We start from the raw sequence: 23,085 nt of genomic DNA on the forward strand, positions 1-23,085 counted from the left end.
ACCACAGCGTCAGGCGCGAGTCACACGAGCGCGGAAAGGAACATGTAGCTACCAAATGAGCTTCAGCAGAACAACAGTGAACTGCGGTCTGATGAGATGTTTTTAGGGTATATGTCCGTAAAACAAACTTTCCTGTCCGGACAGCTGTTTGATCATGCTCACGGCACACACTCTTCAAGAATATAAGGCGCACGCTCTATCGCTTCATCATAAATAAAGCTAACAAGAAACAATGAACATACAATTAAGTTGTGCAAGGCGATTAGAGCATTCATGTATGTAGCATCACATTAAAGAACGTCTCTCAAATGCATGTACTAAAATAATATTGTGCAATTCATTTTTTTATTTTTATTTAATGCACAAGTAAATATGAACACAGTGAACTTATACTAGAAAACATGTATTATTTTTCTTAATTTTTTTTACAAACGAAAATGAAACATATTAATTGCATAAAATAAGTCATTCTGGCATTGCTGTTGACTTCCGGCTTTTTTTTTTTTTTTCTTTCTTTCTTTTTTACTAACCACTTCTTATCAGAGGCGTGTCTACGTGGTGGCCAGGGGTGCCCCAGGTGCCCCAGGCGCTTTTTTTCTAATTCAGATGAGGAGCTTATCTCATTAAATGGAAGCAAGCTGATTATAGTCAGCCTTCTTTAGTTATTTGTTTTATTAATAGCCTACTTATTTTAGTTAAGTGCTTAACATATAAATATGCATTTATTCAATTGTTTTAAGTGCATTTGTATTTTGTTGTTTTTCTATATAGTTTTGCAATAAAAGCGTATTAACCAGGTTCCAGAAATAATCACTGAGGGTGCTTCTAAAATTAGTGAGGGTGCTCTAGTCTTTATGCCCATTTTCACATCCCGTCTATTGCTTTGGTCATCATTAGCTGTGTCCCAAAGTTAAGTGCATGGACTCCGAAGTGCGCATTTGAAGTGCGAATGCGTCACAGTGGCGCGACGAACGGTGTCCCAAACTGAAGTGTGTGGACTTCGAAGTGCGGATGTGAAGTGCGATTGCGTCACAGCGTCACGACGTAAGCTGTCCCAAAGTCAGAATGCGCACTTCGAAGACCGCATTTGAAGTGCGAATGCGTCACCGCGGCGCGGCGCGACTTCAAATGCGCCCTTCATTTCCCAGGAAAATGAAGTGTACATCTTATGGACACTTTGCACTCTTCCATATCCCAGAATCACTTGCGTGCATATGACGAAGGTGTTTATATTCAGAGGCAGGTGAGAGTTCTGTGGAGGACTTCATATTGAAATGTAAGTATTGTGTTTTCATTTAATCAAATACCTAGCGAAAGTGTTTAAAGCCAGGGTTTTTTTTTTAACATAAAGCCCACAAACAATAAGACAGCCACTATATAAGGCAATGGTCTTTCCCTTTGTTGTTTCTGTAGTGCTGTCATGCAGGAGATGTCTACAAATGTTTTAACCAACTTTAGCACTTCAGTATTTTGTATGAATGTCCTGCTGTGTCATATTTTCTAATGTTAAGATTGCAAACCTGTATTTTTCATAAGTGTTTCCATTTTCTTTTGTTTTATATATTATTCTGGAGAAAGTGAGCATGTGTTTTTTTGTTGTTAACAGGCCTGGTTTATTTGTGAAGTGTCCTGAGACAGGTGAGGGAGTGGGGGAGGACATCAGACTCAAACAAATACATTCTTCATTAGCCAAGAGAAAACATTGGAAAAAAATGAGTACATTACAGTTTTTCCAATATATTTTTTAAATGTCATATTGTCAATGAAACAACCTAATTTCTTTAGTTTATTTTTGTGACGCAAGTTAAAAATGAAATGCATAAATTGTATACATTATTTATTTTTTGTGTGTAATTTATTCGTATATAAGCCTGAGTACTTTCTGTACATTTTGTATTTTTGTTTTGCATATTTACATGTGTAAATAAAAGAAAAGTGCTTATGTACATTGTTAATTTTTTTTTAAATGTAGCTTATAATTTTTTTTCACAAAACATACTTTTATATGTTTATTTGTTTGTCCTGCAAATACTTTTTTACACATTAAAACAAATTGTTCTATACATAACAGAAAGTACTTTTTATAACCATTTACAACATAGCTTAGGTTTAACATCAGAAAAACAGCATCAGTTTGAGCCCAGCCCTGCCTCCGTGTGTTCTGGGGTCTTCAGGAGGTCAGTCTCTTGGTGAATGGCCAGCACCTCCTCAAAGACTCGGAGGACAGTGTGGTGACAGTGGAGCGAGGCACATGTCAAACACTCTGGAGACCATCTGTATGATGTACCGCTGGCAGACAGAAGAGAAACACCAGGGTCTTGATCGTGGCACACCATCCATGTTGCCGTTCACTTCCCAGTAGATCCAGCAGCACAGTCAGGGTCTCCCTGCTCAGAACAAACCATTAAACACTTGTCCAGCGCTGCCACATTCAGCTTTATCCTGCAGTACAGGGGTCTGCTCTGATTTAGGGAAAGAAGGAAAAGAGAAATTGTTTAGAGCTATGACAACGTAATTAGTAGAAGAAATATTGACATACTTTAGTAAACTACTTTTAGTAACTACCAATACCATATTGGGGAAAAACTACTACTCATATTTACAACTTTAGTTGAAGGGATAGTTCACCCAAAAATATAAATTACAAACCTGGAGCAACTGAAGGGTGAGTAAATGATTACACAATTTTCATTTTTTGGCTGAACTATCCTTTAGACAAAAGTATTATCTTGCATACTCTAATATACTTAAGGTATTGAGAGTAAAAGTAAAGGTATGTGCAGTATTGTCTTGAAAAAGAGAATTTGTCAGGATGGTTTTACATTAATAATACTGCTGCACTTCTGTGTATGTTGCAGTTTACTTCTAAATATGTTAAAGGTTATTACATTTAAAGTTGCTGGACATTAAGCTGCTCTTTTTTTTAAATACAATAAATAGTTTTATTTTTATGGTTAACTGCCTAAAAAAATACGGGTTGCAAACCTGTCTACATATGGTCAAGACAATAAACTACATAAAATTGCACCTTTGTAAGATATCAGTCAGCATTTGAACTGCTATGTGTGTATTTTGTAGTTTTTCGTATAGTAAGCTCAAGCCAGTACCTGCATTTAAAGTTGTAATCCGACAAAGATCGCAGCAAACCAGTGTAACTTACTGTTAGATTATATTATGCTCTCTGCCAGATGTTTTGCGCCTCTCTGCAATCCCTCCTCCCTTCTTACTCCTTTTCTTCTGTCTTGCTCCCTCCTCCCTTCTGTGTTCTCTTTCTATACCTCAATGTATGTGCACACATGCATATTTCCTCATGAGTTCAGATGTTCAGACCAGGACGGGGGCTATAGGCCCGAAGGTTATTGAGTTTGGTCTGTCCTTCTGCTCAGAGTTGAAGTATCCTTGGCCAAGTGTATGCCTAATATGTCCAGAACTTCCTGGCCATACTTCCATTCTATATAACATACAGATGTACGGGCTCTAGAGGCAGCAGGAGGGAAAACCCCTTGTTTTCTAGACATTCCTATATGGTGTAGTGTACAATGCTTATTGGATAAACCACTACACCACCCTTTGCAATGCAACTATATAATGTGTGAATGTAATAATAAAACGGGGAAGAAGTTTGTGAGCAGACTAAAAGGCTTCATGTTCATTTACTTCTTTCCATGAGCTCATGCAAGGACTGAGAATGGTCGGGCGGCATCGAAAAAGATAAAGACAGAATTAATGGCTATTTAACACTTACCTGGCCTCGGTCTTGGCTAAGCCTGAGGTTCATCACCGTCTCCTCCATTATGAGTAAATCATAAAAACAAAAAACTATCAGTTCTCGCTCCACCTGTCCTGGCAGGACTGTCCTCTCGTCAGCTCTCCTCTCACCGTTGCTATGCGACAGAGCGCTAATCGGAAAAACCTGGTGACGGAATTAGGAAATCCTGCGAAGGCGGAGCATCTCACGCACTTCGGAGGACCCTTCATGCACTTCGGAGGTCTGGTCTTCGAAGTCCGTGGCCTTCGAAGTGTGCACACTCAACTTTGGGACACAGCTACTGTGGCAATCACTGCTACTTCGAGAGTGAATCCCACATAAATATGAAGATGTCATTCCCGCAACTTTGCAACGTGTGTGTGGCTGAAAAACAAAGTTCTAAATGGATCATAGACTAGAAAGCTTTCAAAGAGTGCTCATTACCACTAAAAAAAGCTGTCACTCTTTGTTTAGTAAGTGTAACACGATGCATTTTAACATACATTGTGCCGCAAACCATAGAGAAAAAAAATATATGCTTATAGTTTATATATATATATAGAATCGGAATGCAATCAATTTTGTAGGATACTGTCGTACAATGCTTATTGGATAAACCACTACACCACCAAAAACCACTACACCACCAAAGAAGCTAAACACAGCTGTAAACAGACAGACTATGGATTAAACCTGCTTTATTTGTTGTAATGCAATGTTTTTATGTGGTTTAAGGTTCAAAAAACACATTATTTTCCACATACTGTACATTATTGTTTATCCTCTATGCCCCACCTTTCTGAAACGCGTCGATTTTTACAAAGCTCATCGCTCTGAAAAGAGAGGTGTGCTCTGATTGGCTGAATAGGTTACCTCAAGTGTGACAAATGTTATGCCCCTCAGCTGTGAAGCCTCTCCCAGCACAACCAGACAAACCAATAAAACCCATTACAAACAGGCATTTGTTGCATCCAGTGGGTACATAATTACTGATTATAATGACTTATACACTGCCTAAACATAAAACCATGTCTGCATTTTTGATCGAAGAAACGACAAACAACAAGGGCTACTCTACACTGCTCAAAACTCACTTTTGAATCATCAGTCAAATTATTTAAATATGAAAACGTACTTACGGCCTGTGAGTCAGAAGCGCCAGGCTGTCCTTGCAAAGTTGGAATTGCCCTACTTTATAGAAACAGCATTTGTGCACAGCCTTCCCAGGATCAAGAAACAGTCTTTCAAAAAATGCACTGCACACATCTGAATATTTGGGTTGGACTGTTCTGGAACAGTGTAGTAAATACAACTTAACCACTGATTTCTAGCCATGCCCTCTTTTGGAAGGTCAAAGAAAGTGGTTTCATTTTCACAACAAAACAGTGTCTCCACAACATAGCAGCGGCAACAGAGAGAATAAAAGGTACGCCTTCTTTCTTTGTGTGAACATTTGGGCGGCGTTATGCAAATCTTCCCACATCGTGAAGTAGAGATGTGGGGGCGTGTTTGAACGAGCTGTTTTAGGGGGGCGTGGCAGAGTCTTAACTTTTATAAAGAATATCTCTTTGGATTTGAGACTTTTGTCTTTGCAACTTCACAGATCTTCTTTATGCACCAAGAGCTTGTAACACTCCAAAGAGAAAGGAAAAATTTAAATCTCATCATATTATCCCTTTAAATCATAAATTTAATTTGAACATAATCATATGCAGTTCATAGGGGACATATTGTATTAGCCCTACAGTTACAGGATGCAATAGCCAATTTAAACCTATAACATTTTACATAACATTCACCTATTTTATCTCACACTTATGCCTTTTTTATCATTTCCTAGTTCGTACTCAATATCTCAATGTTGCCATTCTGATGAATCGAATGAGACACAATGAATCAGGTGAGGAACATTCATAAAGTTCTCACCTGATGTGATGTGATGTGATGTGATGTTATTCATCAGGAAATATCACTCACCTCTGCCTGAAGATGAGGTTGAATCCACAGGAATCAGACCAAACCATGATGGGACCTTCCAGCTGAGGAAGAGTGTGAAGATCAGGGAGGATGAAGAATATGATTTTGATTGTTTGGTGTCCCACAGAGCCCTTAAAGAACCAGTTATCATCAGATGGGGTGGGCAAACTGAAATCATTAATTAAATTATGATATGCTTTTTTTTTAGGCATTTTTCAGAATTCAAATATTATTAATGTGGTTTTCAGGACATCAGGAGAAAACTACTGAATCACTGACTGCAGCCTATACTGAAGAACCTGTGCTTGAGAAAGAGTCTGCTGGTATGTTTTATCTATCGCATTGTTATTTACCAGGCAAATGTCAGATGTGAGATTTGACATTTCACTGTTTCTCCAAAAGGACGAGAGAATACTGGCGAAGCACCAGACAGCAGGGCCACTGTGTTCATATTTACTCTCTCTCTCATATTTCATTTACTTTGAAGTATTGTCTCAATGCACTCTACAGCATAATCAGCAAATTGATTATATATATATATATATATATATATATATATATATATATATATATATATATATATATATATCAGTTTAAACTGCAAAGAGCAATCAAATGGCCCTGTATATATGGGCATTCATCTTTATACGCACAACAAATGATGAGTATTATTTCTTTCCACTGTCAGAATCTTGGAAGGTACAGACATTCAAGCTGAATTAATATTTGCTAGTATTTAACAGCAAATAAAACCATCATCTAACGAACTATATATTTGTGGAAGACTTGTTTATTGTAAATATAGGTTATCATTGATTAATGTCTTTATGAACACTGAACTGTCCATCACTGTAAATAAACCACAGTTTTTGTGTGTTGCTTCACCACTTTCTGCCCAGACACAGATCAAATTTCAACGATGACATCGTATTTTCTTATTGGTCAAAACGTCCACTATTTTCTGCAGCTCGAACACTGCTGTTTTGCGTTCAACGATCTAAAAAAAAAACAATTAGTTAAATTCACACATAAAGACGTTCCAATATGCGAACAAGTGTTACAACGAAGATCTTTGCTCTGCTGTGTGTTTTTCTTCTTTATGGGACTTTTCCTTCACTGCGAGCAGGTAAACGATTTAAAGTTTCTGCGTTTCTCAGAGAATGAAAGTGAAAGTAACGAGTACGCGTCGTGATTTAAACGTTTTTGTAACGACAGAAATGAAATGTGATGAGAAATGCATGCTAACATCGTATAGGCCTATGAAATATAAAAGTAATACGAGTTTTGTCAACTAAAAATCTATAAATATCAACTTAACTTTCGATAAACACGGCAGCAGCATTTGCCAATACCGTTATGTGATTTGTCAGCATTAGAGGTTTACAGATTAAACAGGACTGTTTTAGGTGCATCAAATTAATTAAACAAAGACTAAGATCCTATTGGATAACCATAAATATGTGTTTTTAATATGCGGTTTTTTAATATAAGTAATATTGCGTCGGTTCTGATATGTTGACTTGACTTCAGTGTCTCTTATATAATTAAAGGTGTATGTATTATGAATAAAGAATGTTTACCTACTTTCTCATTCACTTTAATCGCAAACAAGTGAATAGTTGTTTAATTTACATTTTATTTCTCCTCACTGCAGAGAAACACTCGCTGTATTACATTTACACAGCTTTGTCCAAACCTGTCAATCTGCCGGGCATCTATCAGTTCACTGCTATGGGTCTGCTAGATGACAGACAGATCCACTCTTACAATAGTGAGCAACAGAAGAAGATTCCCACACAGCAGTGAGTTGTGCAGGAGGGAGATGAAGTGAAGTTTTCCAAAGGCATTAGTGAATACGGCTATGATGGAGAAAACTTTCTGTCTTTTGATGATAAAGAGTCTCAGTGGGTCGCCTCAGTTGACGCAGCTGTACCAACCAAGAGAAAATGGGACAATGTGCCAATCCTAAACATGTACACCAAAGGATACCTGGAGAAAGAGTGTGTGGACTGGCTCAAGAAATTCAGAGAATATGATAATGAGGAGCTCAGAAAAGCTTGTGAGTAAATGTTCAGTATTAGTATTTGTTGTTTATATGATTGATAAACAAACTCCTGTGTTTTCAGCTCCTCCAGATGTTCGTGTGTTTGCAAGGAAATCCAGTGATGAATCCAAGTTGAAACTCACCTGTCTGGCCACTGGTTTCTACTCTGAAGATGTGACGATGACCATCAGGAAATATCGCACATCTCTGTGTGAAAATGAGGTTGAATCCACAGGAATCAGACCAAACCATGATGGGACCTTCCAGCTGAGGAATAGTGTGGAGATCAATGAGGATGAAAAAGATGAATATGATTGTTTTGTGTCCCACAGAACCTTCAAATCAATTATCATGAAACTGGGTAGGTAAACTGAAAGCATTAATTCAGTCATTAATGCTCAAGCATCGTAATGACTTACACTGATTTCATTCCGAATATTCAGATAGTTTTCCATCTTTACTCATCTGTATGAAATATTATGTGACCTGCCACATTGAGATTAAATATTATGTCTGAGAATAGTACCATGCTTGATATTATCATGGTTTTCCAGGACAAGCTACTGAATCATTGATCGCTGAAGCATCTGCTGGTATGTTTTTGTTATTTACCAGCAAATTTTAAGTAGACTCAAACTACATCGATGTTACATTTCACTGTTTCTCCAACAGGACGAGAGAGAGCTGGAGAAACATCAGACAGCTGTGTGACTAGCTCTCCGGAGAAAGTCATTCAAAATGGTAACTCCATTTTTAAAAATAATATCAGTGTGCTTCTGTTTCTACACAGGATAAATCTCATTTAGATTCAGGGCTTCTTACAAGAGGAGCTCAAGTTTTCATGCATTTCACAGAAGTTCATGTGCTGCTGTGCTTGTGTGCATCACGTATGACGTATAATACACTGATCAGCCACAACATTAAAACCACCGGCTTAATATCATGTCACTCCCCCTCATGCATAGAGGCACTGACTTCACAAAACCTCTCAACTTGTCCTTTGGTTTTCAAGACACCAAGCCATTAGTAGCAGATCCTTTAAGTCCTACAAATGTTGAGGTGGGGCCTCTATGGATTGAATTTGTTGGTCAAGCACGTCCCATAGATGCTCAGTGGGATTTATATATGGGAAATTTGGAGGCCAAGGCAACATCTTTCAAAGCATTCCTGAATAATTTCTGCAGTGTGCATCATCCTGCTGAAAGAGGACACTGCCATCAGGGAACAACAATGCTATGAAGAGCTGTAAGTGGTCTGCAACAGTCTTTAGCTATTACGTGTCAGTGGTACATGCTCATGGCTCTGAAGCCTGTCTACCTCTTGCACCACTTTTGGTACTAACCACTGTATACCGAGAACAGCCCACAAGACTTTTGGAGATGCTCTGACCCAGTCGTCTAGCATCACTATCTGGCCCTTGTCAAAGTCACTCAGATCTTTTCGCTTGCCCATTTTTACTGTTACCAACACATGAAATTCACAAAATGACAGTTCACTTACTGCTTAATACATCCCATCCCTCGACAGGTACCACAGTAATGATATAATCAATGTTATTCACTTCAGCTGTCAGCAGTTTTAATGTTGTGGCTGATCAGTGTAGCGGATTACCAATAAAGATAAACCAGCATGAAAGATTAACCTCATCATTCAATTCTGTTTTCAAATCGAAAGTAGAATTACATAAACTGGGTTGTCAGATAATTTTCTTTGACTGAAATAAAATTAAGTTTCCCAGTCTTCTTTCTTTGTTCCCATCAGGATTGCTTTGGGATTTTGGTATTATCATCACAATTCATTGTATTTGTTTCTTTCTGATGCTGTAATGTTTTGAGACTGTATTTAATGAGCTTCAATAGTTATTTAATGAATATTTTATTCCTTCATTGCAGAGAAACACTCGCTGTATTACATTTACACAGCTTTGTCCAAACCTGTCAATCTGCCGGGCATCTATCAGTTCAGTGCTATGGGTCTGCTAGATGACAGACAGATCGACTCTTACAATAGTGAGGAACAGAAGAAGATTCCCACACAGCAGTGGATGAAAGAGAAAATGCAGGAGGATTACTGGGAAAAAGGCACCCAGTCCAGAAAGATCAAAGAACAGTGGTTTAATGTGAATGTTGACATTCTGATGAAACGCATGAGACAAAATGAATCAGGTGAGAAACATTCAATATGCAGTTTAAACTGCATATGTTCAATCTATCCTTTAGGCAAGCAGTTGTTCCTTTATCCCGGTAGTGTCTTCAGTGATCCCAATTTATACATCTGGTTATAAATCGAATTTGAGTTATTACGTGCCTATTAGTATGGTGCCAATAATATCTAAGCTTGTAGAATTTAAGGTTTAATTTCTAAGGTTGTACAAAAAGGGTAGCTAAGCTTCTAACTAAACATCTAAATAATGGATATACTTCTTTGAATCCACTACAGTTTGGATTTCATACTAATTATTCAACAGAATCAGCCAGTTGTGTTTAGTTGAAAAAGTTATATACTTACTGGATAAGATACCCGTGTTGGAGCTGTGTTTATAGATCTAAAGAAGGCATTTGACACTGTGTTAACCATGATTTTTCTGAAGAGGTAACACTGGATAAAGTCATATCTCTTAAATAGGAAGCAATGTGTGTGTGTATTGATTGTACTAACTCTTCTTAACTGGCTTGCTCAAAGAGGTTCCACAAGGCTCCATCATGGGACCAATCTAATTTTCACTTTATAGTAATGATTTCCTTGAAATGTCTAAAGATGTAAATATTTATATGTATCTGGACGATGTGCAAAGTTTTACCAATGCAAATATCTTTGAATAAGTTTCCTTAACTTTGACCTCAGTAATGATCAATGTTCAGGATTGGCCTTCCAAGTCAGATCAGCTATTGAATAATAAGAATATTGTGTGTAACAAAGCAATTAGTAGAGATGAAGTGAGGAGCATTAAACAGTTGTCTAATATTGTTAAATTTAATCTACAGAATTTTACAGTTTGGCCAGTTTTGACTGCTGGTGCTACTAGGTCATTTTTATGTTCAGTTTTTTTTTTTTTTTTTTTCATATCGAGAATAATTTAACTAGTTGGTCCTTCACAGGTGTTACAACTCTTAAGTTAATAGAATCATTATATACAAAAGGTATAAAAGTTTTTTGGGGGGAACAAAACCCCTCTTTATTTAATTGTTGTGTCATTGAACACACAATTTGCTTGCTTCATTTATAAAGTTTTGCACAGGCTTGTTCCACTTCTGGTATTTATGTGTCTTTTATGTAGTTTTATGTGTTGTTTGAGCAGGTGTCATTTTGCTTTCTGTCCAGATCTTCATGTTCTTCAGTGGAGACATGGTTGTGAAGTTGTGCAGGAGGGAGATGAAGTGAAGTTTTCCAAAGGCATTAGTGAATATGGCTATGATGGAGAAAACTTTCTGTCTTTTGATAATAAAGAGTCTCAGTGGGTTACCTCAGTTGACGCAGCTGTACCAACCAAGAGAAAATGGGACAATGTGCCGATCCTAAACATGTACACCAAAGGATACCTGGAGAAAGAGTGTGTGGACTGGCTCAAGAAATTCAGAGAATATGATAATGAGGAGCTCAGAAAAGCTTGTGAGTAAATGTTCAGTATTAGTATTTGTTGTTTATATGATTGATAAACAAACTCCTGTGTTTTCAGCTCCTCCAGATGTTCGTGTGTTTGCAAGGAAATCCAGTGATGAATCCAAGTTGAAACTCACCTGTCTGGCCACTGGTTTCTACTCTGAAGATGTGACGATGACCATCAGGAAATATCGCACATCTCTGTGTGAAAATGAGGTTGAATCCACAGGAATCAGACCAAACCATGATGGGACCTTCCAGCTGAGGAAGAGTGTGGAGATCAATGAAAATGAAAAATCAGAATATGATTGTTTTGTGTCCCACAGGACCTTCAAAGAACCAGTTATCGTCCAATGTGGTAATTAAAACAGTGTAGAGAAAGAAATATCACTTCATATTGGACTAAAAAAAGTGATATCCTCATTTGTTTCTTTTTGCATTTGTATAGATGGTGTGACGGCATGATTGGAGCTACGGCTGTTTCACACTGGAAGCGTATGTGAGTGGAAGCAGTGGAAATTGGATTAGCATGCTTTTTAAGCTCTACTTTAAATCATTTTAAATCAGCATGCTTTTGTGTTATTTGTTTGTTTTACACAAGCTACATTTACATGCACCGAAATAATCAATAATCATAAATAATAATATTACTCATGTAGCTCCTTTGACATTAATGCGGTGGCTTTCTAAATAGATGCACTGTGCATGCACTGACTTTTTGATCGGAATAAATATATTGCACATGTAATCAAAAATGTGAAATAAACTGCAAAGCTTAAAGCTCATATAAGCAGAACCTTCAAAATCTGAAATGGAATTGTATTTATTCGGATTGTCAAAGAGTAGTTCATGTAAATATACTGACAGTGTTAAGCATGCTTATTTTTAATGTTTAAAAAAAAAAACCTGTTACTTTAAAAGGATCATAAACTGCATTTTATATTATTATATATATATATATATATATATATATATATATATATATATATATATATATATTATATATATATAATAAATTGTTCACTTATAACGCAAGATTTTTACATTAAACATAATTTAGAAATAAATGGCCATTTTCTACCCTGTGTTTGACCCTCTGGTTTCAACGCTGTTTTTTTAGGGGCAATCCTGTAAGACCTTTGCCACAGAGCAGTTTCAATGTTGAACTGTTTGTCATACTGATTTCTGATCAGTTATTACTGATTTCCGATGGGTTTCACTTCACTATACATTGTCTTAAATGCTGCCATGGATAATGAGCAGTAATGAAAAGTGTTTCAAATGGACATTGGTTTTGAATCATAACTGAAGTCAGATAAATATACATATATTATACATATGCTAAGTGTTGATGGTAAAGTAATTTCAGGTTGTATCACTGCACACTGAATTGGGGCTAATTGTCTTTGACTCGTCATTGGATCTTTGCCCATGTAGATGAGCGGACAGCAAGTAAAGGCATTCACAATCAAACCTTCGAAGTTCATCCAGAATGCTTCAGTCCGGCTGATGTTCATCCTTCTCACATCTTCACCTGTTCTGCACCTGGTTCCCCATCACTACTAGTTTAAACCCCTAACCCCCATAACAATGCTGAATCACTGTCCTCGACCACAATCAGCTTCAGTTGAGCTGCAGCGACTGCAGACAACGTCCCAAACTTCCATGTAGTTGACCATGAGTCTCACACATAAAAACTCAAACAACTCCTGAAAATAACATTTCAACTGTATTAGCCTACAGCCTATGAAGAAATGTGACTTGAGAAATGTGTCAAAGAAATCCCTCTGACACCGCATTTCAAATATAGTTACCAGATTTGGTTATACTCTCCAGAGAGTCAGTCTCGCTGTCTGCTGTTTCATCATCACTCTCGTCCTGTTGGAGAAGCAGTGAAATGTATAAGTGCATCTACAGTGCTGCAGGTGAATGGACCTGTTTACAGAAGTGTTGACAAGGAAAAAAAGCAGCATGTATGTGAAACAAATATGGTGAAAAGTGTGCATGAGGCTTTGCACACACTTGTGTGTGATGAGATTCACAATGAGATCACTTTGGACTTCAGTCACACAAATGATTCATTTACTGGTGTATTTTTGTGTCAGTGCATTGTAAGGATCCACCCGCCAGCCCAAAAAGCGGAATCCAGCGGCCTGGTCAAAGGTTTAATGCGTATTCTGTCTTTTATTTGCGCTTCTGAATTTATCAGGATTTAGTTTTAATTTTAGTCTAGCTCCGTGTTTAATCTGACTCCAATTTCACGTGATCATTAAATTTGAGCAATATTTCTATCAAAAGCTGATCACAGATATCGATTGTTTATTAATTTAGATATTTGAGTATTCTGAAAATCCCATACTTTCAATTATTCATTCACTGCAGACCCGATATCGCTTTAGAAGTAACATTTCGGCCGATTGAATGCTCTTCCCGGACACAAACTTGTCGGTCTGATCTTAAACATTGGATGCAGGGTAAATATCTACCTTTAAGTCGCTCGCGCCCTGCTTACTCGTACAAAAAGCATAGTTTTTATATATTTACGAAAATTGCAACTTATTTAAGACAGTGATAGTCAGAAATTGAAATGGACTCAATTGATGTGCCCCATGCTCCATCTATTAAACCTTTCGTATGAACAATCCTGAACACAGATTTGAGGTAATACCTTCGCTTTAATCTACTAGTAATAATGAATTAAGAATAATGCAGAATAAATCAAATATAACAATTTATTATCAGTCAGGTAAAATTATATCATGCCAATTACATAATGAAAATAATTAGAAGCCAATTTAGAAAGGATAATGTAATTGTAAATCACATTGTAGTTGTGTTGCAACTTTGCTTCTGCACAAAGACACTGTAGCCATATTGGGAACGGCCAAGTGATCCATGCAGGAGGCACACAAATTTAACATAGTCACACATGTAACAGTTATCCTAATTTAAGACACATGGTCTAAAATGCATAGCAAAGCACTCAGGTGTTTTAGAGAATGAACTTAACTAGCCAATGTGTACATGTAGTAGCACAAACAACTATACAGTGTGCTCTGTAGGCACAATGTGTTTAACACAATTACATAATATCATACCTGACTTCAGGAAGATACATAGTATGGAGCATATGAAATACACTCCACACTACGGGCTTTCTGGCTACAGAATCGCGCAGTAGTGTTTTGTCACTTCCCTTAAATACTCAGATCAGATAACAAAGAAATCTTCAAATCAGTAGTAAAAACATAAAAGACCTTTTGGTTTTTTCAGGTTCCCGTGGTCACATCAGGGTCACACCTGGCTGGAGATAAACATTCTCACAGACCCCTAAAGGGGGACACACCCCCTTCTCAGCAGAACACAATTCTACAAAAGTTTTCAATCTTTCTCATAATATAAATGACTACTGTGAAATTGAGACCATTTTACCAATCGCACATAGACCTTTAAAATGATACCAAACATGAAAAGTTTACAAGCATGAATCCTGAAGATATAGTAAATGTTTTATGTGAGCGTAACAACTGTTAGATGCCTGGACCATGTGCCCTGGGGGGAAGGAGGGGTGAAGGTACCAAAGAGCAAATGGTCTTTCTTCCAGATCTTCCTATCTGTTTGTTTGGTCCACGAGGAGATCAAAGCCCATTGTTTTGGTGCATCTGCATTTGCATTGCGAGAGTTCCTGAAAGTCTGGCTTCACAAAGAATTAATTTCATAAGGAAATAATTTCACTCCTTACAGTCCTTCCCTGGTCCCTTGGAGCAAACTCTGAGCGGTCTACAAGGGGACATAATTAAATGATTTCCTTGTGATATTCATTACTGCCAAAGTTTTTGCAGAGCAGGCAACACTAGTTGATGAGTAGAGTTAAGTAGAGTGGTCACCTGAAAGAACAACATAAAGACAGGTTGAGAAAAGCACTGCAGAAATCACATCAGTGACACGCTCAGTCCCTTGAGCGTAGGCATCCTGTGTCGCCGCAGTCTTTTTGGTCAGGTGTGTTTCCACCTGTACTGGCTGTGGTGAAACTCAGTCTGTAGAATTACTTGATGTATCAGGTCCGTTGAGTTGATCAAGCATGAGTTGAAAGTGTCCTTCTACTCTGGGGAAACATCTGTGTCCAGTGCCGTCCTCCCCAGGATGTTTTTCTGACCTGCTGAGAAGCTTTCTGTCACCTTCAGGCAGAAGATGGGATTGCAGGGTTTGTCAGATCTCCATAGGTGAAGAAATAATTTCACTGATGATGCTCCAATGTGTGCAAGACATCTAAACAACTTCTGAATGACCATGCAATAACTGTACACTGATGACTTTGGTGATGTTGTGGGATGAGAAAAGAGGTTATAAAATAAACAAAAACACACAAAGGAAAGATCATGTCAAAAGTGCGAGTGGTAAATAAGGTCTCCATTTTTCAGAGTCAAATATTCAGTAAATAGGTCTAATTTGATAGCCAAATTGTTTACTACCACTAGGTATTTGGTCTGAATGAATAAAAGGGAAGTAGCAAAATCAATATAACCGGTATATTTACCAGTGGTATTCATAATTAAACATGTCACATAATTAAACATAGAAATACACAATTTCATAATTACCATCATAAAATTGCCTATAGTGATTGTTTTAATAGCAAAGCATTAATGTAGACCTAAAGTTTCATCAAGGTAAATCAGAGAATGAAATGAACAGAAAAAGAGATTTAAAACCTGTAGTTAAACCATTTTCAATCATTCTCTGTGCATTTGATGTGCAGGCTGGTCACACTTGATAATGCAGGTCTGATTAGAAATGATCAGATCCTATTTATTTAGGTAAATTTGTACGGTCATTCGACATATGTTGTAAACTAGTGGGCCCCCTAGTTTGCAACAATGCTAATGATTGGACATGAAAAATATTCTGTTCTAAGAGACCAACTGCGTTACTGAATAGGTCTCATTTTAGAATTTGTAAATAGAATTTGAATTAATTGATATGTGACTGTAGCCATGCAAGTCCTATGCACATTACAGTGTTTACATACAGTAAGTTCATAAGACCATAAAAATTGCACAAAATTTTAAAATTGCAAAAATGTTTGCCATAATTGAAATTAAAAAATAATTTATTTTGACCTATATGTATGAGGTGAATAATGTGTGATAAATTTGAATGATGTGAATAATTTAGGCCTGGATGTCCGTATGCTCAGTACCAGGTAAGTGTATTGTGTAGTTGCAATAATGAAAGTGTGTTCTGTATGTTTGTGTGTATGTATGTGTATAGGAGATGGGTGATGTCTAGTCTACCATAATTTGTGTTGTATAATTTAGTTCCAGTGCTACACTGGGAGGTCATGTAATTACTTGTACAGTGCTGAGCTGTGAATGACCACTTGTAGTATCTCCACACCCATCTCCTTGTTGTGTGTGCAAGTTGGTGTAGGTGGGACCAGATGTCCTTGTGGAATTTGTCCCTCAGAGATGGCAGCAGTAAACCTAAAAGGAAAACAGATTAGTCTTGAGCCATTTTCACAAGTTGCTTGAAGACTGGTGGATCTTAATTTTTCTGTAATGGTCACAGCCAAACAGTTGTTTCAGATGGTTGTAATCTAAGATTGCATACCATCAGGACCAAATTTGTTTTAGTTTACCAAGACATATATCATTGTCATGATCATGTTTTGTAAACAAAATGCCAAAACAAACTGAGTGTAAATGGTCAGATCTAGAAGCTAGTGTTTTAGCACAGTCTAAGCATGTCGCACCTTAAGCTGCTGTTACAGCATAATTTTCACAGTCTGCTGTGTTGCAGGCATTATGACACCCAGATCTGCTGGGAAATGTAACTTTTAAATGATACCGTTCACACTAGTCAGATCTGTGCTTAGAGCATTAGCTGCCAGATTTGGTGCTGCATTGTTAGCTTAGCAATTGGCATTTTCTTATCCTATTCATACATTTGACTATTTCCATCTCTGCAGTCTGTAAAGATTCATAAATCTCTGCCTGATTTTAACATTGCACACAACTTTAATCACATGTCCAGTAAAATTATCTTTCTGATTACATTCCATATGCGTTGTCCTTCCCAGAGAGGGATGGTTTCGTTTGCTAACACTTGAGCCACTGTGTTTGTGGTTTTGTTGCAACATAGAAGACAAAACTTAGACCTTCTCTTGTTACTGGGTTGCAGATTAATGAAATCAAATTTAAATCATCTTATGGCCTTGGATGGATTTGGTCAATTCAAGATATTGCAATAAGATTAATCATTTTAGTTGGTAAATTCTGGACATGTTAATTTTTCTCATCAAAGATTTTTGCACAAATAGAAGATAAATAAGTTCTTTTCTCATTAGTTTGATAATTCCTATCATTTTCCTTTCCTAGGAGTTTTTGCTTCTAACCACCTTCTTACCACCGTTTTTCTCTTTCCCCAGCACTAATAGTGCTTCCAACTTCTTTCTACTTACGCATTCCCTCTTTCTACATTCTGATCATTCTACTTTTCTTCTACAACTTTCTTTCTTCTTCTAAATCAATGCTGAATCATCATGAGATTAAATGCCATTCCTGGCCATTTTAATATAATATATTATAAGCTTGTTATGATATAAATTATATTACATTAAAAATAGTATAAATTAAAATACTTTTTGTTACTGGTCTCTGGAGGGCCTCTAGAGCAAATTGTTCAGAATGAGTGGTTATCATCTCACTGATCTTTCTGAAGATAAACTCTTGATTTGGCCCTGTAACTACAGCAGTCCTGACATGCATTGTGTGCACAGCAGCAGGCCAAACTGGAAACCAGTTACAGGTTTTGCTGCTGTAAACATTCAATGCACTGAGAGCACATACTGTAAGCATGGGTCAGATAATTGCTCAATCAAAAGATTTTTGTGACTACAACGTGGAATTGGAAACAATTTTCTTTGCCTCTGAGCTGAGATGTCACTAGTTGCATTCTTTTGAGAATCTATTTGAGTGTGAGAAAGTTTGGGGGTTGGGCAAACCCAGAGCAAATGCAAATGCAAAGTACACATGTTGTTTTAGATTTATGGTCTCTTCATGTTTGTCTGTCTTTTTAAAGACAAAGACTGAGAATCATACAAGTGTGTAGTAATTTTTGTAAAATCTAAAATAAAAGTTATACAAGCTATAAGACTGAACTTTAAGCAGTCTTGTTGAGCCAAAATATTGTGAGATCAGAGATTTTACTACCATTGAGAGATTTTCAATACATTTAATTCAGTTAATTTGACTATTTGACTAATTCTCCCTCAGGAGAGGTTGTGGATGTCCTTTGAATGTGTTTAACCCTCAGGCTTGGGTACAAGCCTCTTAGTAGCATCAAAATTGTCATTACATGCATTATAGTTTTTTAGATTTAGAATTACTAATGTCTCTTATATTCACAGTCACTGAGACTTCTGCATGGCAGCAGTAGTTATCTGGGATTGAGACACAGTTTTTTGCCAGATTAGAGATTCCTTTGAGATTCTCTTATTTTTAATTTCATTGCATTGTTTTGCTCAACCTCACTTTGACATACAAAAGATTCTAGTGAGAATTGAATTATCTTTTCGGTTTATCCAATCATAATTTCTCTTAACTTCTTTGCACATAAATGTTTCCTTTTTAAATGTTGCAAAGTTATAGCTGTAAAGCCAATAGACAATAGTTACAGGAAATTATCAATATCAGAATTTAGGTTGCAATTTAAAGCCCTCTTTTGAGCACCAGAATAAAATTTGGATGATGTAATTCCAATTTTAATTTTGGTTCAAGAGCCTTCATTCCTCATCTACTCTTTCATGTGGTTTCGTCTAATTCTTAAGCCCCACCGGATTTCTGCAGTCTCCGGTCTAAAATGAGCATTTCGACTCTTTCAGCAAAAGTATGTCTATATGGGGTGCATCTAAGCTTTCCCTCAACATTTCTAAAAAGACAAATAAGAATCGACTTACCGCAGCAGCTGGAGAAAAGGAAGGAGAAGCTCAAACCTCTTTCTGGAGCACATTTGAATGATGCGCTGAAAAGACCCTCGCCAACAGGAGTTGGGAGATCACGGAGGGACGGTCACCAACTGTAAGGATCCACACGCCAGCCCAAAAAGCGGAATCCAGCGGACTGGTCAAAGGTTTAATGCGTATTCTGTCTTTTATTTGCGCTTCTGAATTTATCAGGATTTAGTTTGAATTTTAGTCTAGCTCCGTGTTTAATCTGACTCCAATTTCACGTGATCATTAAATTTGAGCAATATTTCTATCAAAAGCTGATCACAGATGTTGATTGTTTATTAATTTAGATATTTGAGTATTCTGAAAATCCCATTCTTTCAATTATTCATTCACTGCAGACCCGATATCGCTTTAGAAGTAACATTTCGGCCGATTGAATGCTCTTCCCGGACACAAACTCGTCAGTCTGATCTTAAACATTGGATGCAGGGTAAATATCTACCTTTAAGTCGGTCGCGCGGCCCTGCTTACTCGTACAAAAAGCATAGTTTTTTTATATATTTACGAAAACTGCAACTTATTTAAGACAGTGATAGTCAGAAATCGAAATGGACTCAATTGATGTGCCCCATGCTCCATCTATTAAACCTTTCGTATGAACAATCCTGAACACAGATTTGAGGTAATACCTTCGCTTTAATCTACTAGTAATTATGAATTAAGAATAATGCAGAATAAATCAAATATAACAATTTATTATCAGTCAGGTAAAATTATATCATGCCAATTACATAATGAAAATAATTAGAAGCCAATTTAGAAAGGATAATGTAATTGTAAATCACATTGTAGTTGTGTTGCAACTTTGCTTCTGCACAAAGACACTGTAGCCATATTGGGAACGGCCATGTGATCCATGCAGGAGGCACACAAATTTAACATAGTCACACATGTAACAGTTATCCTAATTTAAGACACATGGTCTAAAATGCATAGCAAAGCACTCAGGTGTTTTAGAGAATAAACTTAACTAGCCAATGTGTACATGTAGTAGCACAAACAACTATACAGTGTGCTCTGTAGGCACAATGTGTTTAACACAATTACATAATAGCATACCTGACTTCAGGAAGATACATAGTATGGAGCATATGAAATACACTCCACACTACGGGCTTTCTGGCAACAGAATCGCGCAGTAGTGTTTTGTCACTTCCCTTAAATACTCAGACCAGATAACAAAGAAATCTTCAAATCAGCTGTAAAAACATAAAAGACCTTTTGGTTTTTTTAGGTTCCCGTGGTCACATCAGGGTCACACCTGGCTGGAGATAAACATTCTCACAGACCCCTAAAGGGGGACACACCCCCTTCTCAGCAGAACACAATTCTACAAAAGTTTTCAATCTTTCTCATAATATAAATGACTACTGTGAAATTGAGACCATTTTACCAATCGCACATAGACCTTTAAAATGATACCAAACATGAAAAGTTTACAAGCATGAATCCTGAAGATATAGTAAATGGTTTTATGTGAGCGTAACAACTGTTAGATGCCTGGACCATGTGCCCTGGGGGGAAGGAGGGGTGAAGGTACCAAAGAGCAAATGGTCTTTCTTCTTTGTAATCCTATCTGTTTGTTTGGTCCACGAGGAGATCAAAGCCCATTGTTTTGGTGCATCTGCATTTGCATTGCGAGAGTTCCTGAAAGTCTGGCTTCACAAAGAATTAATTTCATAAGGAAATAATTTCACTCCTTACAGCATTATTAAAAACAAATGAGATCTCAGAATAAGAGGTATATTCACCAGAGTCAAAGTTGTAATGTCCTGCTGCTGTCATAATAGCTGTAACAGTGAACATGAAAGCACTTCAGCTGATAAATCCCCAAGTTATAAGGTTAAGGGTACACTTAGTGAAAATTGGGTTGCAAGAAAAAACGTAAAGGTCAACTTAAGAAACTTAAGCCTGACATTAATTATTCTCCCTTAAATATGTAAGTGTTCCCTTAATGGAGTAGTTCAATTCCAGAATAAAAAAAAAAAAAAAATATATATATATATATATATATATATATATATATATATATATATATATATATATATATATATATATATATTCCATATCATCCAAGATGTCCATGTCTTTCTGTCTTTTTCTTAAAACAATAAACTTTTATATACTTTATAACCACAAATGATCGTCTTGCTCTAGCTCTGCTTGCTGATTAAGTAATCATGTTGAAAGGTCAAGCACGGTCAGCCCTTCATCTGTAGCCTATACTCCGGTTCATAAAAGGTAGGGCAGGGGAAAAAAAAAAAAAAAAAAAAAAAAAAAAAAAACATTTTTCTTCAACTTCAAAATCGACCTACATCGTTGTTTTAACTTTTTTATTTATTTATTTATTTTTTATAAAGGGCGTTTGAATTTTCACTTAAGGGCTTTCATGCAACCGGCCGCTGAGATTTTGAATTGTAATACTGATGCAGTTAAATTGGGCTGTCAAAAAAAATAATAATAATAATTCGATTATTCTCAAATTTAAAATAAAAATCCATATTCGGAGACTTTATGGCGGGGTTTTTCCTCACAGATAGTCTTGTTATCTTATATGCTTTGAATAAACATCTTTTAGTAATATTTTGCTTGATGCACCCTCTTGTGGACAAAAGCTTTTCTTCACCCTAACTGAAATTATGCACTTAAAATTCGAATATAATTCAAATTTTGATAATATTCAAGTACAAACTTATTTTCATCCATTTTGACAGCCCTACAAGTGAAATGATTAATCTTTACTCCATTACAACAGTACCTGGACATTTAGAGTCTGATACTTTTGATTCCAGATTTGGTTTTAACTAAATGTCAATAGTGTGGAAAAACTGACATTTAATGAACAAACTGTCTTCACATCAAAAAGCCTTGACTGATGTAAAAGCACCATTAGTTTCCGGCCCGTGGAACTGTTGTTCCTTTTCCTACCGAAGGTCAAAGGTCATTTAATTGTTCACAAAGCTTCTTTCAGCTCCTGTCTGGAGAAATGAAATAAGAAACAGTTCCAGTAGAGACGTCGCAGTTCGAGGAGTGTGTGTGGGCACTGAAATGTCTGTGAGTTTGAGCGTGTGTGTGAAAGACAAAGTTTGTCATTTTTAGCCTGTGTGGTGGGAGATGAGATGAGACGATGTGTCAGCAGAAACCACACTGAGCGTTTAACAGTCACCATGACAAACACTCGAGGCAAACACTTCCCCAGATGAAAACAGGACACGTACATTTACACTTTAACAGCGATCAACCCTCACTAGTCCTTTAACCAGTAAAAGATTTTGCCTGGGCGGCTGCGAGATCATACGCCATCCTCATGAAAATTACAAGAAGCATGTGATGTCTGAGCATTATGGGCTACAGAACGGATGGATTGTGGTAGTTTAATTCTATTAATGTTTGTTTAATTAATCATCCAATTTAATCCTAACAATAAATTCTAACCGTTTTAGTAGCTATAACTGTGTGTCCTCGTTTGCACGGTGCGCGTGCTAGATAAAGTTAGTAAACACCCATCCGCTGACAGCCTCTTCGTCCGTGTTATTAATAAAGTTCGTCTTAATGACGGGAATAGATGTGTTTCGATCAAATTAAACTGATTTATTAGGCCAAGTTTGACTTTACGTAAATGTAACCCACCAAATCAGGGAGGGCTAATAACTGGCTACAAACTGTAGTGTAAGCTTCATCGCTTGTACAAGAAGTTTTATTACA

At 36.9% G+C, this 23,085-nt stretch overlaps 1 protein-coding gene, 1 long non-coding RNA gene and 1 pseudogene across 2 annotated transcripts; 2 read left to right on the plus strand and 1 right to left on the minus strand.

Moving 5' to 3' along the window:
* Positions 1-6,098, plus strand: part of LOC122135579 — a 53,923-nt pseudogene extending 47,825 nt beyond the window's left edge.
* A 569-nt stretch (positions 6,099-6,667) lies between these two features.
* On the plus strand, positions 6,668-12,176 carry LOC122138852 (major histocompatibility complex class I-related gene protein-like). The gene is given in 9 exon segments (XM_042733560.1): positions 6,668-6,851; positions 7,380-7,784; positions 7,852-8,130; positions 8,324-8,362; positions 8,442-8,510; positions 9,662-9,934; positions 11,091-11,378; positions 11,446-11,727; positions 11,818-12,176. Coding segments are annotated over 9 exon segments (1,734 nt in total). The 5' UTR covers positions 6,668-6,769; the 3' UTR covers positions 11,835-12,176.
* LOC122138911 lies at positions 10,919-21,173 on the minus strand. The gene is made up of 4 exons (XR_006155885.1): positions 21,132-21,173; positions 13,184-13,247; positions 11,507-11,630; positions 10,919-11,308 (listed from the first exon to the last, which is right to left on the minus strand). It is a non-coding gene; the product is annotated as an uncharacterized LOC122138911 (long non-coding RNA).
* Between the last annotated feature and the right edge of the window lie 1,912 nt (positions 21,174-23,085).

This window comes from Cyprinus carpio, chromosome A3, assembly GCF_018340385.1.
Source record: "Cyprinus carpio isolate SPL01 chromosome A3, ASM1834038v1, whole genome shotgun sequence".
NCBI lineage: Eukaryota > Metazoa > Chordata > Actinopteri > Cypriniformes > Cyprinidae > Cyprinus > Cyprinus carpio.